Below are 18,584 nucleotides of genomic sequence, written 5' to 3' on the forward strand. Positions count from 1 at the left end.
TAACAGCTTGTTTTATATTCTTGAATATTGTAAAGTGTTAACATAATGTTAATGGACTATTATGGGTAAGCGTGCTCAAAAGCAAAAGTGGTTGCTGGATTTCTAATGTCATCTCCAAGGAGACGGAGGTGCACGGAACTCAAGATGTGTATACGACCTTGGCTGAAGGGAAACATCAGAATCGGGAAACTGAATTTAAATAGTTCTTGTAGAAACAGGTTGAGCAGAAAAGTATGTGACAGTTAATTTGTATCTGTATTAAGTGGTTAACTTTAATTTTTCCCTAAGAACATAAGAGAAGCCATGTTGGATCAGGCCAACGGCCCATCCAGTCCAACACTCTGTGTCACATAAGAACATAAGAGAAGCCCTGTTGGATCAGGCCGATGGCCCATCCAGTCCAACACTCTGTGTCACATAAGAACATAAGAGTAGCCATGTTGGATCAGGCCGATGGCCCATCCAGTCCAACACTCTGTGTCACATAAGAACATTAGAGAAGCCATGTTGGATCAGGCCAATGGCCCATCCAGTCCAACACTCTGTGTCACATAAGAACATAAGAGAAGCCATGTTGGATCAGGCCAATGGCCCCTCCAGTCCAATACTCTGTGTCACATAAGAACATAAGAGAAGCCAAGTTGGATCAGGCCAGTGGCCCATCCAGTCCTACACTCTGTGTCACATAAGAACATAAGAGAAGCCCTGTTGGATCAAGCCAATGGCCCCTCCAGTCCAACACTCTGTGTCACATAAGAACATAAGAGAAGCCAAGTTGGATCAGGCCAGTGGCCCATCCAGTCCTACACTCTGTGTCACATAAGAACATAAGAGAAGCCATGTTGGATCAGGCCAATGGCCCCTCCAGTCCAACACTCTGTGTCACATAAGAACATAAGAGAAGCCAAGTTGGATCAGGCCAGTGGCCCATCCAGTCCTACACTCTGTGTCACATAAGAACATAAGAGAAGCCATGTTGGATCAGGCCAATGGCCCATCCAGTCCAACACTCTGTGTCACACAGTGGCCAATAATTTTTATATATATATATATACACACACACACACATATATATACACACACACATATATATACACACACTGTGGCTAATAGCCACTGATGGACCTCTGCTCCATATTTTTATCTAACCCCCTCTTGAAGCTGGCTATGCCTGGCTATTCCCTAGTTTTGAGAAGACCTCAGTCTTGTCAACATCTTGTCACAGCCCCCCCCCCCCCCAAGCAGGTGCACAGGTAGTTTGCTAGTTTGGGAGGCAGAACGGGCCCTCAATGGGCTAGAGATGCCAAACTGGCATTAAACTCTTCAGTGGGCTCTCCTATACCTGCCAGGCTGTCTGGAAAAATGAACCAAAAATGACCCAAATGAACTATCTAGGAAAATAGCCAGTTTGTTTTCCAGTTCAGGCACGATGCGATCAAATGAAACAGTTTGGAATGGACCAGAGACTGGCCCATTTTGAGCATGAATTGCGATTCGTGGTTTGTTTCATGCCCATGCCTCCAGGGCCGGCCCTCCCACTAGGCAAACTAGGCGATTACCTAGGCCTTCTAAAGGTGCCAAATGGGGCACCCCATGTGACTCAGTGACATCACATGATGTGCTGCCTCTGGCTTGCTTCCATCAGTGCGGGGGTGGGGAGGGGCCTGAAGTTAGCCTGGCCTAGGGTGCCAGAGAGTCTAGGGCCAGCACTGCATGCCCACTAGCAACCCAAGGCTACCATAGTCACACAATTGTTGTGGGGATTAAATGGAGAACTATGTGTGCTCTTAGTAGAAGAGTTACCTTGCTGGATTACAGTGGTCCACGTAACCCAGCATCCACACATTCACACAGTGGCCAGTTGACCCTGGAGGGCCAACGAACAGGACATAGTGGCCAAGACACACCGCCTCACAAGGACTACTAAGGCAGCTAACGAAGTAAAGCATACATAATGAAATCACATTTGAAAAGCATTTTAAACCAGCCCCCCAGCTGCGGCATTCTATTTATTGTGTGCATTTTTTAAATATCCTGCTCTGCTCTGCGGATGTCAGGGTAATGTACACGAGTCTCCCTCCTCCATTGTATCTTCACAACAACCCTAAGAGGAAGGCTGGGCTGAGACAACCCACTCTTGGCACTTACCACAGCGACTAGTAGCCATTGATTAGGGTTGCCAATCCCCAGGTGGGAGCAGGGGATCCCCTGGTTTGGAGGCCCTCCCCCCGCTTCAGGGTCGTCAGAAAGCGGGGGGAGGGGAGGGAAATGTCTGCTGGGAACTCTGTTATTCCCTATGTAGGTTTATTCCCATAAAAATCATTGAGAATTGATCCGTGGAGATCTGAAGCTCTGGGGGGGGGGGCTGTTTTTTGGGGAAGGGTCCAAATTTTCAGTATAGCATCTAGTGCCTCTCCCCCAAATACCTCTTAGGTTTCAAAACGATTGGACCAGGGGGTCCAATTCTATGAGCCCCCAAAGAAGGTGCCCCTACCCTTCATTATTTCCTATGGAAGGAAAGCATTGAAAAGGTGTGCCGTCCCTTTAAATGGGATGGCCAGAACTCCCTTTGGAGTTCAATGATGCTTGTCACAGCCTTGATCTTGGCTCCACCCCTAATATCTCCTGGCTCCGCCCCCAAAGTCCCCTGGCTCCGCCCCCAAAGTCCCCAGATATTTCTCACATTGGACTTGGCAACCCCACCCTCGATGGACCTAAACCTGGGAAAGGAGACAGGATAAGAATTTGACAGCCATATCCGACGGCATTAAATCGTTCATCCAGGCCGCCTGATCTGCTGCAGCAAGAGACTCAGGTTGGGGAACTATCACGCCGGCTAGCATAATTCCTTCCTGGACAAACATAAGGAAGGGCACGATCGGCGGCTTCTTTCCAGCGCAATACGCGTGCTCGCGGGAAGGCTCTCCCCGCCTCCTGCGCTTGCTCCGTGGAAAAGCAAAGAAAGCGAGCTCTCCCCACCTCGTTAAAATACCATTTTTTTTAACCAAAACAACCCCCCCCCGCATGTTTTGCCCCGCCCCTTCTCGCCGTTTCAGCCGGGCTCCGCGCTCGCTTCGAGCTGCGCCGCTGCCGGTGTCGTGGAGCGGGGCGGGCGCCAGGGGGAGGCGACTGCCGTCGTCAGCAGCAGCAGCAGCAGGCTCGGGCCGAGGGCAGCGCAGTCGGGCGACGCGCACCAGCGAGCCGGGCCGAGCGAGCGGGCGGCTCTTCATCAGCGCCGCCGCCAGAGGCCGCTGAGCGAGGCGGAGGCGCTGCTGCTGCTGCTCCATGTCCCGCCAGGCCAATGCGGAGTACACTCTGCGGAGCCTGAGCAGCCTGATGGGGGAGAAGCACCGCCGGCAGCGGCAGCAGCGGCAGCAGCAGCAGGCGGCGCCCGACGCGGGCAGCCTGGGCGAGCGGAGCCTCATCGCGGGCGCCGAGTCGTGCTCCAGCCTCGCGAGCCAAGCGGCGGCTGACCTGGAGCGGGCGGCGCGGCGCCAGTTCCAGCAGGGCGAGACGCCGGCCTTCGTGTACGTGGCGTCGGTCTTCTCGGCGCTGGGCGGCTTCCTCTTCGGCTACGACACGGGCGTGGTGTCGGGGGCGCTGCTGCTGCTCAAGAGGGAGCTGCGCCTCGACGCCTTCTGGCAGGAGCTGCTCGTCTCCAGCACGGTGGCCGCCGCCGCCCTCTCGGCTCTGGCCGGCGGGGCGCTCAACGGCGCTTGCGGCCGCCGAGCGTGCATCCTCCTGGCCAGCTGCGTCTTCGCCGCCGGCTCGGCTCTGCTGGCCGCCGCCCAGAACAAGGAGACCCTGCTCGGGGGACGCATCGTCGTGGGGCTCGGCATAGGTGAGCCGCGGGCGGCCGGGCGCGCTTCGGCCAAACTTTTGCGCGCTGCCCGGGCTCGCTCGGGCTCTTCTCTCGGCGCGCGCGCGGAGGGGCCCCGGGGGCTGTGCGGACGGGAAGCAGGCGCTGCTCGAGGCTGGGGGAAGCTCCGCTTGCCCGCCTGGGAGGGAGTGGAGGAAGGGAAGGGGGGCTTTGCAAAGTTGGTACCCGCGCTTTCCCTAGGAAGGAAGGAAGGTTGAAGAAAGGGAGGGACGGTGGCTCAGTGGTAGAGCATCTGCTTGGAAGCAGAAGGTCCCAGGTTCGATCCCCGGCATCTCCAACTAAAAAGGGTCCAGGCAGTAGGTGATGGAGATGGAGGGATGGTGGCTCAGTGGTAGAGCATCTGCTGGGGAAGGACAAGGTCCCAGGTTCGATCCCTGGCATCTCCAACTAAAAAGGGTCCAGGCAGTAGGTGATGGAGATGGAGGGATGGTGGCTCAGTGGCAGAGCATCTGCTTGGGAAGCAGAAGGTCCCAGGTTCGATCCCCGGCATCTCCAACTAAAAAGGGTCCAGGCAGTAGGTGATGGAGATGGTGGGATGGTGGCTCAGTGGCAGAGCATCTGCGTGGGAAGCAGAAGGTCCCAGGTTCGATCCCCGGCATCTCCAACTAAAAAGGGTCCAGGCAGTAGGTGATGGAGATGGAGGGATGGTGGCTCAGTGGCAGAGCATCTGCTTGGGAAGCAGAAGGTCCCAGGTTCGATCCCCGGCATCTCCAACTAAAAAGGGTCCAGGCAGTAGGTGATGGAGATGGTGGGATGGTGGCTCAGTGGCAGAGCATCTGCGTGGGAAGCAGAAGGTCCCAGGTTCGATCCCCGGCATCTCCAACTAAAAAGGGTCCAGGCAGTAGGTGATGGAGATGGAGGGATGGTGGCTCAGTGGTAGAGCATCTGCTTGGGAAGCAGAAGGTCCCAGGTTCGATCCCCGGCATCTCCAACTAAAAAGGGCTCAGGCAGTAGGTGATGGAGATGGAGGGATGGTGGCTCAGTGGCAGAGCATCTGCTTGGGAAGCAAAAGGTCCCAGGTTCAATCCCCGGCATCTCCAACTAAAAAGGGTCCAGGCAGTAGGTGATGGAGATGGAGGGATGGTGGCTCAATGGCAGAGCATCTGCTTGGGAAGCAGAAGGTCCCAGGTTCGATCCCCGGCATCTCCAACTAAAAAGGGTCCAGGCAGTAGGTGATGGAGATGGTGGGATGGTGGCTCAGTGATAGAGCATCTGCTTGGGAAGCAGAAGGTCCCAGGTTCGATCCCCGGCATCTCCAACTAAAAAGGGCTCAGGCAGTAGGTGATGGAGATGGAGGGATGGTGGCTCAGTGGTAGAGCATTTGCTTGGGAAGCAGAAGGTCCCAGGTTCGATCCCCGGCATCTCCAACTAAAAAGGGTCCAGGCAGTAGGTGATGGAGATGGAGGGATGGTGGCTCAGTGGTAGAGCATCTGCTTGGGAAGCAGAAGGTCCCAGGTTCGATCCCCGGCATCTCCAACTAAAAAGGGTCCAGGCAGTAGGTGATGGAGATGGAGGGATGGTGGCTCAGTGGCAGAGCATCTGCTTGGGAAGCAGAAGGTCCCAGGTTCGATCCCCGGCATCTCCCACTAAAAAGGGCTCAGGCAGTAGGTGATGGAGATGGAGGGATGGTGGCTCAGTGGCAGAGCATCTGCTTGGGAAGCAGAAGGTCCCAGGTTCGATCCCCGGCATCTCCAACTAAAAAGGATCCAGGCAGTAGGTGATGGAGATGGAGGGATGGTGGCTCAGTGGCAGAGCATCTGCTTGGGAAGCACAAGGTCCCAGGTTCGATCCCCGGCATCTCCAACTAAAAAGGGTCCAGGCAGTAGGTGATGGAGATGGAGGGATGGTGGCTCAGTGGTAGAGCATCTGCTTGGGAAGCAGAAGGTCCCAGGTTCGATCCCCGGCATCTCCAATTAAAAAGGGCTCAGGCAGTAGGTGATGGAGATGGAGGGATGGTGGCTCAGTGGCAGAGCATCTGCTTGGGAAGCAGAAGGTCCCAGGTTCGATCCCCGGCATCTCCAACTAAAAAGGGTCCAGGCAGTAGGTGATGGAGATGGAGGGATGGTGGCTCAGTGGCAGAGCATCTGCGTGGGAAGCAGAAGGTCCCAGGTTCGATCCCCGGCATCTCCAACTAAAAAGGGTCCAGGCAGTAGGTGATGGAGATGGAGGGATGGTGGCTCAGTGGTAGAGCATCTGCTTGGGAAGCAGAAGGTCCCAGGTTCGATCCCCGGCATCTCCAACTAAAAAGGGTCCAGGCAGTAGGTGATGGAGATGGAGGGATGGGGGCTCAGTGGCAGAGCATCTGCTTGGGAAGCAGAAGGTCCCAGGTTCGATCCCCGGCATCTCCAACTAAAAAGGGTCCAGGCAGTAGGTGATGGAGATGGAGGGATGGTGGCTCAGTGGTAGAGCATCTGCTTGGGAAGCAGAAGGTCCCAGGTTCGATCCCCGGCATCTCCAACTAAAAAGGGTCCAGGCAGTAGGTGATGGAGATGGAGGGATGGTGGCTCAGTGGCAGAGCATCTGCTTGGGAAGCAGAAGGTCCCAGGTTCAATCCCCGGCATCTCCAACTAAAAAGGGTCCAGGCAGTAGGTGATGGAGATGGAGGGATGGTGGCTCAGTGGTAGAGCATCTGCTTGGGAAGCAGAAGGTCCCAGGTTCAATCCCCGGCATCTCCAACTAAAAAGGGTCCAGGCAGTAGGTGATGGAGATGGAGAGATGGTGGCTCAGTGGCAGAGCATCTGCTTGGGAAGCAGAAGGTCCCAGGTTCAATCCCCGGCATCTCCAACTAAAAGGGTCCAGGCAAATAGGTGTGAAAAACCTCAGCTGGAGACCCTGGAGAGCCACTGCCAGTCTGAGTAGACAATACTGACTTTGATGGACCGAGGGTCTGATTCAGGATAAGGTGGCTTCATAAGTTCAAACGCTTGGAGCTCTTTAGCTTGGAGAAACGTTGACTGCGGGGTGATGTGATAGAGGTTGACAAGATAGTGCATGGGGATGGAGAAGGTAGAGAAAGAAGTCCTTTTCTCCCTTTCCCACAATACAAGAACTTGATGAAACTGCTGAGCAGTCGGGTTAGAACAGATAAAAGGAGGTCCTTCTTCACCCAAAGGGTGATTAACATGTGGAATTCACTGCCACAGGAGGTGGCGGCAGCTGCAAGCATAGCCAGCTTCAAGAGGGGGTTAGATAAAAATATGGAGCAGAGGTCCATCAGTGGCTATATATATATATATATAAAAATTATATATATATTTATAAATAGGCTGGGACAAAATCCTGCCTCTTCTTAAAACTCTTTTAGTTCTTTTAACCCATACCTTACCTCTGTCACTTCATGTGTGCTTTGGGGGAAGTGACCACTTAAATTTATATATATATATATATATATATATATATATATATATATATATATATATATATATATATATATATATATAGGCCAAAATTTTTTGGCTACTGTGTGACACAGAGTGTTGGACTGGAGGGGCCACTGGCCTGATCCAACATGGCTTCTCTTATGTTCTTATGAGACACAGAGTGTTGGACTGGAGGGGCCACTGGCCTGATCCAACATGGCTTCTCTTATGTTCTTATGAGACACAGAGTGTTGGACTGGAGGGGCCACTGGCCTGATCCAACATGGCTTCTCTTATGTTCTTAAATCTGGTTTAAGGTGCTACTGCTGTACTGCAAACCAACAACTATTAACCTGAAGTGGTCACTTCCCCCAAAGCACACATGAAGTGACAGAGGTAAGGTATGGGTTAAAAGAACTCAAAGAGTTTGAAGAAGAGACAGGATTTTGTCCCAGCCTATCCTGAGGAAGAGGCTGTCTTCTCCATGGAAGTTCATGACCTGTTACAATCTCACTAGACTTTCAGGACCACAGGACACTGGGCAGCTCTATTCTAGCACATGCTTCTGGGCATCTAACCAAAGAGACTCTTGTCTACAAAAGCTGATGCTGAAAAAAAATCTTGCTAGTCTTTGCAGTGTTGCAAAATATCTATGTTGGTAAAATAACTTGTTAGGCTGCAAGGTGCCACAGGTGTAACTGAGTTTGTTCTTGCAGAGGTCTCTCAGCCTCACCTGTCTCACAGGGTGTCTGTTGTGGGGATAGGAAGGGAAGGTGATTGTAAGCTGCTCTGAGACAGTGATTGTAAGCCGCTCTGCTCTGAGTCTCTGATTCAGAGAGAAGGGTGGGGTATAAATCTGCATTTCTTCTTCCTTCAGCTAGTGAAGGGCAGGGTATAAAACCAGTTATTTTTCTCTTTTTCTAATGTTTGAACAGAGACAGCATGGTATAGTGCAGGGGTGTCAAACGTCTGGCCTCTGGGCCAGATCTGGCCGCCCAGGGCTTTAATCAGGCCTGCAGGGCTCTTTTCTCCCCCTCCAGTTTGGTGCAGTGGTTAAGTGTGTGGACTCTTATCTGGGAGAACCAGGTTTGATTCCCCACTCCTCCACTTGCACCTGCTGGCATGGCCTTGGGTCAGCCATAGCTCTGGCAGAGGTTGTCCTTGAAAGGGCAGCTGCTGTGAGAGTCCTCTCAGCCCCACCCACCTCACAGGGTGTCTGTTGTGGGGGAGGGAGATAAAGGAGATTGTGAGCCGCTCTGAGACTCTTGAGTGGAGGGCGGAATATAAATCCAATGTCGTCTTCTTCTTCTCTTGTAAGTAAAGTAAAGTAAAGTAAATTTATTTTTATATCCCGCCCTCCCCCGCCAGAGGCGGGCTCAGGGCGGCTCAAAGACATGGAATACCATGATTTAAAAATACAATCTAGACAAAACAAATTTAAATACAATTCAATTACATAGGTTAATTAAAATAAATAAAACAGTTGTTATGGATTAAAATTAGGTTAAGGTGCTATAGTTCACAATCATACATAAGATGGCCAGGTGGCCACAGGTCAGTTTAGCCGGGTTCTGTCTTAAAAGCAAGCTGAAAGAGGATGGTTTTGCAAGCCCTCGCCCTTTGAAGTTCCGAGGCTGCCAAAGTTCCCTGCTCTTTCTGCCTTGTCTTTGCTGTCTGAAGGAGGAAGCGAAGCTGCAAAGGAAATGCAGAATGGATTTTCCATTAAGGTCTGGAAAATCCATGCTGTGTTTTTCTTGCGACTTTGTGCTGCAGTGTGTTTCAATGGAGTGGAAATCAGTTTCACTTTTCCGTGTTCCTATAGCCAGCTGAAGCTCATGCTTCCTGTAGCTGTGTCCTCGCAAATAAAGAGCTGATGCTTTGAGCCAGCTTGTCTCCGCTAGAACTGGTGTCTAGTGAGTACTCTAACCTGGGAACCCACAGTCAAAGGCAGGCCCGTAGCCGGGGGGGGCACTGCCCCCCAACCCTTCCTGGACCTTTATGGCCCCTCAGTTACCTGGTCTCCGCTTTCTCCACGCTGCTTTGCCGGCCCCCACCCAACTCCACGGGCGCCTCTCCCTCCCTCCCTCCTTCCCATATGCCAGCTTTCCATCACGCTCATATGCCGGCTTTCCATCACGCTCAGCCAGTTCAGCACTGAACTTGCTGAGCGCACTGGAAAGCTGGTGTAGGAACCGCTGGCCTCGGAGCAGCTTTTCCCACTGGTCACATGACCCGCGGGGGGCATCTTGAAAGAGCCCCTGAAGCCCGCTCTTCCCTGTTTTGCTGCGTTGGTGAGTTGGGTGGGAGGGAGGGGAGGTGCCGTGCAGAGGGGGGCAGGGCCACCAGAGCGGCACGGAGATCAGGGCCAGAGCGAGGGCCGCTGGGGGGGCCCTCCATCCAAATTTTTTTTCCCGTGCCCCCCCCCAATCTGGAATTTTCTGGTTATGGGTCTGGAATGGGGATATTACACTGGAGAGCCGTTGCCAGTCATGGCCAGCAGGTTGGAGAAGGCTAGGTAGGCAGCTGGGCACCCCCTCCCCTCCTCTCCCCAATGCAGGAGACTCCCAGGCGAGACCCACGACCATGCTCGCTGGGCATGCTTCACCTTGGCTTCCAAGCTGCCTCCCTCTGGCCTCCAAGCACACCGCTCACTGGCACCAGCCCCCGCCTGCCTGTAAAACTGCAACCACAAGTGAGGCCTTCTATGGCCAGCCTCAGCCTGGCACTACAAGCCCAGCCCCGAAAAACCCCAGACTGCCACGCCAGTGAGTTCACATTCTGGCATTGACTTCCTGGACTCCAGGGTGGTGATCAGGCGGCAGCCGAGTGACCGCATGATGCAGGGAAGCAGCTGTGTCCATGCTGCACTACGGGAGCCAAGTGTTGTGCAGGGGAGGTCTGCCCCTGAAGTTGCTTGCAAAGTTGCCCCCCCCCTCCCGCAACCTCGAGCTACCTGGCCTTGCTCTTGAACCCATTGCCCTTGTTGCTGGCATGCAAGTGGGGATCAGACACCCCTGGAGGAGCCTCTGCAGCCTCTTCCCTGGCTGGCTGGCTCCCCCTCCAGCCCCCGCCTGCCGCCTGGGCTCTGAAGCCGCTGGAAGTGGCATGGGACTTGAGCTTGCTCTTCACTGCCTGAGTGGGTTAGGCAATGGGTTGCCTATTATGGGGGTTCCAAATCTAGTGAGAATCCTTTGTTGATCACCTTCTCTGGGTTTCTTTTTCCCTGGGAGGGAGCTGGCAATCGCTGGGCAGAAGGAAAGGAGGCGGCGAACGTGGCAGGAAACGGAGATGTTTCCGCTTATTTTGTAAGGCGCTTCTCTCAACAATTCACACAAATGAGTCTTGGTAAAGGCTTCTGCTGTGGCTTTCGCCGCAGCAATTAATTCATAGATAGTAGGGCTGCCAATCCCGAGGCGGGAGCAGGGGATCCCCTGGTTTGGGAGCTATGGGGGGCTGTTGTTGTTTTTTAGGTAGAGGCACCACATTTTCAGCATAGCATCTGGTGCCTCTCCTCAAAAAACTCTGCAAGTTTCAAAAAGATTGGACTGGGGGGGTCCAATTCTATGAGCCCCAAAAGAAGGGACCCCTATCCTTCATTATTCCAAATGGAGGGAAGGCATTTAAAAGGAGTGTGGTCCCTTGAAATGTGATGGCCAGAACTCCCTTTGGAGTTTAATTGTGCTTGTCACACCCTTGCTTCTGGTTCCATCCCCAAAGTCCCCAGATATTTCTTGAGTCGGACTGGGCAACCCTAATAGATAGACTGCCTCTGGATACAGAGGCTCCATTAATACATGGCTGCTAACTTTTAATAGACCCTCCACACATATTTGGCTAATCCCCTTTTGAAGTCCTTTTAGCTCCTGTCTGTCACCACATCTTGGGGCAGCGAGTTCCACCAGTTAGTTACGTGCTCACACACACAAAGCTGTCTTATACTGACCCAGATTCTTGGTCCATCAAGGTCATTACTGGCTACTCTTGACTGCCAGCCGTTCTCCTGGGTTTCAGGCAGGGGTCTTTCACCTCCCAGACTGCCAGATCCTTCAATTGGAGATGCTGGGTATTGAACCTGGGATCTTCTGCATGTCAGCAGATGCTCTACCGTTGAACAACAGCCCCTCTCTAATGGAAGAAGGACTCTCTTTTGTCTGTTCTGAGCCTCTAATTGGATTCCTCTCCCTAATTCTAGTATTAAGGGATGGGGGAGTTTATTTTCCTCTACTTTCTCCGCTGTGTGTACTTTTTTACTCTATCATACCGCCCCCCCCCACCCCTTTGCAAGAAAAGAAACAAACTTGTAAAGCAAGGATTACTTTGGAAAGAGCTTTGGATCAGTCCCCAATTTAAAAGAGGAAGACACGTATGTAGAGTTTCCAGTGAATGATCTTTTACCATCAGTGCAAGGTTTAAAGTGGAATCTTGAACATTTTGATGTCGTTTCTTTTGTGTTAATATTAGAATGTTTCATCTATGTTTTCAGCCTTATGTGTTTTGGATACAGGGTGTTTGTTTAATTTCCAGCTTTACTGTTTGCATTCTCTTTGTGTGTGATGTGTTTTCAGAGATTGCTGTGCCCCCAGATCTCTGTACAGGAGTGGAGAGCCAGTTTGGTGTAGCGGTTAAGTGTGCAGACTCTTGTCTGGGAGAACCGGGTTTGATTCTCCACTCCTCCACTTGCAGCTGGTGGCATGGCCTTGGGTCAGCCAGAGCTCTGGCAGAGGTTGTCCTTGAAAGGGCAGCTGCTGGAAGAGCCCTCTCCAGCCCCACCCACCTCACAGGGTGTCTGTTGTGGGGAAGGAAGGTAAAGGAGATTGTGAGCCGCTCTGAGACTCTTCAGAGTGGAGGGTGGGATATAAATCCAATATCTTCATTTACCTCACAGGGTGTCTGTTGTGGGGGAGGAAGGGAAAGGAGATTGTGAGCCGCTCTGAGACTCTTCGGAGTGGAGGGTGGGATATAAATCCAATATCTTCATCTACCTCACAGGGTGTCTGTTGCGGGGGAGGAAGGGAAAGGAGATTGTGAGCCGCTCTGAGACTCTTCAGAGTGGAGGGCGGGATATAAATCCAATATCTTCATCTACCTCACAGGGTGTCTGTTGTGGGGGAGGAAGGTAAACGAGATTGTAGGCCGCTCTGAGACTCTGTCCTTGAAAGGGCAGCTGCTGTGAGAGCCCTCTCAACCCCACCCACCTCACAGGGTGTCTGTTGTGGGGGAGGAAGGTAAAGGAGATTGTGAGCCGCTCTGAGACTCTTCGGAGTGGAGGGTGGGATATAAATCCAATATCTTCATCTACCTCACAGGGTGTCTGTTGTGGGGGAGGAAGGTAAACGAGATTGTAAGCCGCTCTGAGACTCTTTGGAGTGGAGGGCGGGATATAAATCCAATATCTTCATCTACCTCACAGGGTGTCTGTTGTGGGTGGGGGGGAGGTAAAGGAGATTGTGAGCCGCTCTGAGACTCTTTGGAGTGGAGGGAGGGATATAAATCCAATATCTTCATCTACCTTACAGGGTGTCTGTTGTGGGGGCGGGGAGGTAAAGGAGATTGTGAGCCGCTCTGAAACTCTTCGGAGTGGAGGGCGGGATATAAATCCAATATCTTCATCTACCTCACAGGGTGTCTGTTGTGGGGGAGGAAGGGAAAGGAGATTGTGAGCCGCTCTGAGACTCTTTGGAGTGGAGGGCGGGATATAAATCCAATATCTTCATCTACCTCACAGGGTGTCTGTTGTGGGGGAGGAAGGGAAAGGAGATTGTGAGCCACTCTGAGACTCTTTGGAGTGGAGGGCGGGATATAAATCCAATATCTTCATCTACCTCACAGGGTATCTGTTGTGGGGAAGGAAGGTAAAGGAGATGGTGAGCTGCTCTGAGACTCTTCAGAGTGGAGGGTGGGATATAAATCCAATATCATCTTCTTCTTCTGTACATGTGTGTTGCACTTTTCTGTTCCTGCGGGAGTATACTGGAAATGAGTTGAAAAGCAGTGTGGTCATAGTGGTTGCATTGCATTCTTGCATTGCCGGGATGCTTTCTTTTTTTAAAGCCGGCTTGGTTTTGTTGTCAAAATATTGGAGTATTGTGCCGGGGTGGAGATTCCCAAGGAAGTGCAAGGTTGCCCACCACTTTCAGGCAGTGGCAAACCACCTGTCTTTGTCTCTTGCCATGAAAACCCCGTGGTGCTGTGAGTGACTGTATCTTAAAAGTTTAAAATGTGAACTCTGGCTAACATCTGGCTGCCAAGCACATTTTCGAAGTGTTGGGTATTGCCCATCGCTCTCCGTCCTTAGAATAAGCAGTTTTGGGCCATTTTCTCTGGGGAACTGATCTCCAGGCCCTGCCTGGAGGCTGGCAACCCACCCCAGTGGTGCTTCCATTATCTCATTTGCATTCTTTTCTGAACAGATTGCTAGTGGAGTGATTGTTTACTTGGCTGCAACATGAATCATGTTGCCTATGAGGTTCAGGATGCCACTTCTGAAGAGACCTGAAATAGGACGCAAATTTTATTAAAGGGGTGGGGGGGGGAGACTAGTGATTGAAAGACTCTTGTGTATTCATGTACGTGGTTTTGAGTATATGGAGGTAGATAGATTAAGTTCATTTAAAATATTTTTATGCTGAACGTACTGGAGGAAAGAAGGGCCATCTTCTCTCAGTGGCTTTTTTGAGGGTTTTTTTGTGTCTGATGTTGTCTACCCAACTCCATAGTGTTGCAAACCGAGGGGAAGAAAAGCAAAGATTGATGATATTGTTGTATTACTTAGTCTCACAATTTAAAAAAAAAATTTAAATTTAAATTAAAAAACAGCAAATTCAAATGTGAAAAGTTTTAAGTTTGGTGTTCTTTATTTTTCCTACTTTTTCTGTTTTTTTAAACATTGGTTTGAGGGGGTTGCTAGTATGTAGTTTCACCTAGGGTATCAAAAAGGCTAGCCCTGGTCTTGTTGCCAATCTGAGTAGACCCTGGGTTGGGGAGGGAAGCTTGCAATGCCATTTCATTGTTTTCCCAGGCTCAGAGCATTTTACATTTTTCGTTTTGGCTGTGATCCTTGTGCTTTTTCTTTGTTTGGTTTAAAAAAATTGCACTGTCAAATCCCACTAATTTCCCACCTTTTCATTCTATACAAAATATTGCAAGAGTTTTCAGCACGTTTATATATTAAGTTGAAAAATAATATATTTAATTGTGTTTGTGTCCTTTATAAAGCGTATCTCTTTGCTACCTCACATTAATCAGGCCTTTTTTTTCTTATTTCACCTTAGCCTTTGCAGTAATGTGATTTTAAGTAACAAAAATCACATTAAATTTTATGATGCTAATGGCCCAACCCCACAAAGTCCCATTTGTGTCAGATCTGGCCCTCCTAACAAATGAATTTGACTCCCCTGGATAGTGGTTAACGTCAGACAAGGCTTTGGGAGACCCAGGTTGAAATATCTCTCTGCCATGGAATCTTGCTGAGTAACTTTGGGCCAGTCACACACCCTTGGCCCAAATCTGCCTTCAGGGATGTTGAGAGGATAAAATGGAAGGGAGGAGAATTGTGTAAGCTGCTTTAGGTCCCCCACTGGGGAGAAAAGTGGGGTAAAAAATGAAGTAAATAATCAATAGGGCTACCCCTCTGTAACTTAGAAACTACTCAAATTCTATCCACATTTCTTCTATCCTTGTCACTTTCTTAAACTCTCAATGTTGTTCTTCACTTTTTTTAAAAAATTTCACCTCCGCCTTTGCAGTAATGTGATTTTAAGCAACAAAAATTTAAGCTAGTTAACTCCAGGAATTGTGACCTGAACATACAAGGCCTTTATCTACTGACAAAATATTGTCCTCTTTCCAATGCAATTAGAAAGAAAATTTACTGTCATACAATCGGGATTATACATGGCTTGGTTTTTTTGTTTTTAAGAAAAAAAAAACCCCTATGTCATTGCAGCTGTCGTGGTTCTTCAAGAAAATTTGTCATGTTTGCCCTATTCTGGTAACCTTGAGCTGCTGTTCACATTTTAGAAAGTCCATTTTGAATACCACAAATCCAGATCAGCTGGGTTGCTCCTGAATAGTCCTTTAGCACTAGACCTCTTACTCTGTCCAGTTTGCAAAACATGTGACTTGAAAATGGGACTGGTCCGGCATACCTTTTTGGCAAAGCGTGCAGGAGGGCTTACTGACTCAGAGGTCCTGAGTTAGACCCAGGGCTTTTTTTGTAGCAGGAATGCCTTTGAATATTAGGCTACATCCCTTCTGATGTAGCTAAGCCTCCAAGAGCTTACAGCAGGGGTCCTCAACCTACGGCCCGCGGGCCAGATGCGGCCCGCTGAGGACGTTTATGCGGCCCGCCGGGTTATGGCAAAATCAGATCGGAAGTGACGTTCGACCTAAACTTGCGTTAGCAACGCACACTTCCGGCACTGGGCTGAGGCGGCGGAGACAGAGTGTGAGGTGATACCGAGGTGAGGTGAGTTCCCAGGCCAGGGTGTGTGGTGTGGGGAAGGGAGAGAGATGCAGAAGACGGAGAACTGACGGCCCGCGGCCTTGTACAGTAACGGCAGTCCGGCCCTCCAACAGTCTGAGGGACAGTGAACTGGCCCCCTATTTAAAAAGGTTGAGGACCCCTGGCTTACAGGGCTCTTCTTCCAGGGCCTACTGTAAGCTCTTGGAGGACTGGCTACATCACGGGGGTGTAGCCTAATATGCAAAGGAGCTCCTGCTACAAAAAAACAGCCCCGGAGACCTATGATTTGGCACTCTGTCACAGAGTCTCTGTGGTAAGGAAAACCAATTTCATTTCCTTAAAAAAGCTTGTCACCTGAACAGCTGCCTCTTTCATTAAGGTCAGGTGGACCTTAGCAGCGGGCGTGGTGTCCAACAGCAGCCCATTAGCCATCTGCAATCTGGGACTGAACGACTGCTGTCACTTTCGATAGTTCATGTGTAGATTTGTGAGCGAACAAAAAAGAATGTAAACAGACACTCCTCCTGAATTGCATTACATATTGAAGAGCACCCTTATTGTGATATGCCTGAACATCTACTCGGCTGTGAAATGGTCTTTCTAACAGCTGACTCTGCTCTGGCCTACGGTATCACGCCATGAAATCCTTAAAGTCTCATTAATTTACTTGACCCATGAAGGAGTGCAGGAGGTACCGTTTCTTCTTTTTCCCTCTTCTCTCCCTGTGCTTGGAAGAAGTGTTAACATCTGCAGGGGTGTGGATTTACTAGAACTGAGCTTTTCTTCAGGTGTGCCTCTGAGTTCCAGAATCCCTTGCCCCCCAATTCCAACATTTCTGTAACACAGATTAGACTGATGGTAACTATGGATTTAAATTATTAGCTTTGAGACTTGCTTTCAAATAAGTATGCCTAGGATCCACTGCCTTTGAATATGTTTGAATCTTGGGCAAATACATTCATTTTATATAGCAGTGTATGGGAATGAGGGCAAAGGCAAACCCTGTGCGGATGTCAAACAGAGGCATGCAGGTTTGGTTCTCTACTGAGTTACCTGAGGTGAGGCTCTGAGGTACGGGCTGGTGCTACTGGAGCTGGTGGCATCAGGGCCGATGCGTGGGAGTAGGCCAAGTAGGCAGCTGCCTTGGACGCCATTTGGCCTAGGAGCACCATGAGGCACCTCCTCTTCCCGTGCCCGCTGCCTTCCATCTTCCCACGCCCATTACCCTCCATCTCCCCATGCCCGCTGCCCTCCGTCTCCCCGCACCCACTGGCCCGCCCCTGCTTCAAAGGGAGCTGACTGGCTGGCCCACCCCTGCTTCAGAGGGAGCTGACTGGCTGGCCTGCCCCTGCTTCAGAGGGAGCTGACTGGCTGGCCCGCCCCTGCTTCAAAGGGAGCTGACTGGCTGGCCCGCCCCTGCTTCAGAGGGAGCTGACTGGCTGGCCCGCCCCTGTTTCAGAGGGAGCTGACTGGCTGGCCCGCCCCTGCTTCAAAGGGAGCTGACTGGCTGGCCCGCCCCTGCTTCAGAGGGAGCTGACTGGCTGGCCCGCCCCTGTTTCAGAGGGAGCTGACTGGTTGGCCCGCCCCTGCTTCAGAGGGAGCTGACTGGCTGGCCCGCCCCTGCTTCAAAGGGAGCTGACTGGCTGGCCCGCCCCTGCTTCAAAGGGAGCTGACTGGCTGGCCCGCCCCTGCTTCAAAGGGAGCTGACTGGCTGGCCCACCCCTGCTTCAGAGGGAGCTGACTGGCTGGCCCGCCCCTGCTTCAGAGGGAGCTGACTGGCTGGCCCGCCCCTGCTTCAGAGGGAGCTGACTGGCTGGCCCGCCCCTGCTTCAAAGGGAGCTGACTGGCTGGCCCGCCCCTGCTTCAAAGGGAGCTGACTGGCTGGCCCGCCCCTGCTTCAAAGGGAGCTGACTGGTTGGCCTGCCCCTGCTTCAGAGGGAGCTGACTGGCTGGCCCGCCCCTGCTTCAAAGGGAGCTGACTGGCTGGCCCGCCCCTGCTTCAAAGGGAGCTGACTGGCTGGCCCACCCCTGCTTCAGAGGGAGCTGACTGGCTGGCCCGCCCCTGCTTCAGAGGGAGCTGACTGGCTGGCCCACCCCTGCTTCAGAGGGAGCTGACTGGCTGGCCCGCCCCTGCTTCAGAGGGAGCTGACTGGCTGGCCCGCCCCTGCTTCAAAGGGAGCTGACTGGCTGGCCCGCCCCTGCTTCAGAGGGAGCTGACTGGCTGGCCCGCCCCTGCTCCAGAGGGAGCTGACTGGCTGGCCCGCCCCTGCTCCAGAGGGAGCTGACTGGCTGGCCCGCCCCTGCTTCAGAGGGAGCTGACTGGCTGGCCCGCCCCTGCTTCAGAGGGAGCTGACTGGCTGGCCCGCCCCTGCTCCAGAGGGAGCTGACTGGCTGGCCCGCCCCTGCTCCAGAGGGAGCTGACTGGCTGGCCCGCCCCTGCTTCAGAGGGAGCTGACTGGCTCCCTTTGAAGCAGAGGAGGGCTGGACTGAGCGCTTGTGTGCAAGCACGCAGCCCAGTGATGTCACTTCTGGAGGAGAGACGGGGGGCGGGGAACCAGGCCTTGGCCTAGGGGATGCAGAGCCCCTAGCGCTGGGCGTGGGTGGCATGAGAAAAGCAGTTGCCTCAACTGAAAGTGTGGCGGAACAGCTGCGTTTTATAGGCCCTGCAGAATTCCAGTAAATCCTACAGGGCCCTGATCCCAGATGGGAGTTTGTTCCACCAGGCTGGGGCCCGGCCTGAAAAAGCCCTGGCCCCTAGTTGAGGCCAGTCTCACTTTATGGTCTGGGACCTGCCTACCTTAGGGACCGTCTCTCCCCACATGTTCCCCAGAGAGTGCTGAGGTCGGGGTCTCAGAACCTCCTTACAATCCCTGGGCCAAAG

At 52.1% G+C, this 18,584-nt stretch overlaps 1 protein-coding gene across 1 annotated transcript in view; it reads left to right on the plus strand.

Moving 5' to 3' along the window:
* Nucleotides 1-3,233: 3,233 nt before the first annotated feature.
* The window catches only part of SLC2A13 (solute carrier family 2 member 13), a 172,515-nt gene continuing 157,164 nt past the window's right edge, over nt 3,234-18,584 (plus strand). Inside the window, exon 1 of the mRNA XM_060244743.1 lies at nt 3,234-3,841. Within this exon, the coding sequence (XP_060100726.1) occupies nt 3,286-3,841 (556 nt within the window). The 5' untranslated portion in view covers nt 3,234-3,285. The remainder of the gene's footprint in view (nt 3,842-18,584) is intronic.

Source organism: Heteronotia binoei, chromosome 8, assembly GCF_032191835.1.
Source record: "Heteronotia binoei isolate CCM8104 ecotype False Entrance Well chromosome 8, APGP_CSIRO_Hbin_v1, whole genome shotgun sequence".
NCBI classification, from domain to species: Eukaryota; Metazoa; Chordata; class Lepidosauria; order Squamata; family Gekkonidae; genus Heteronotia; species Heteronotia binoei.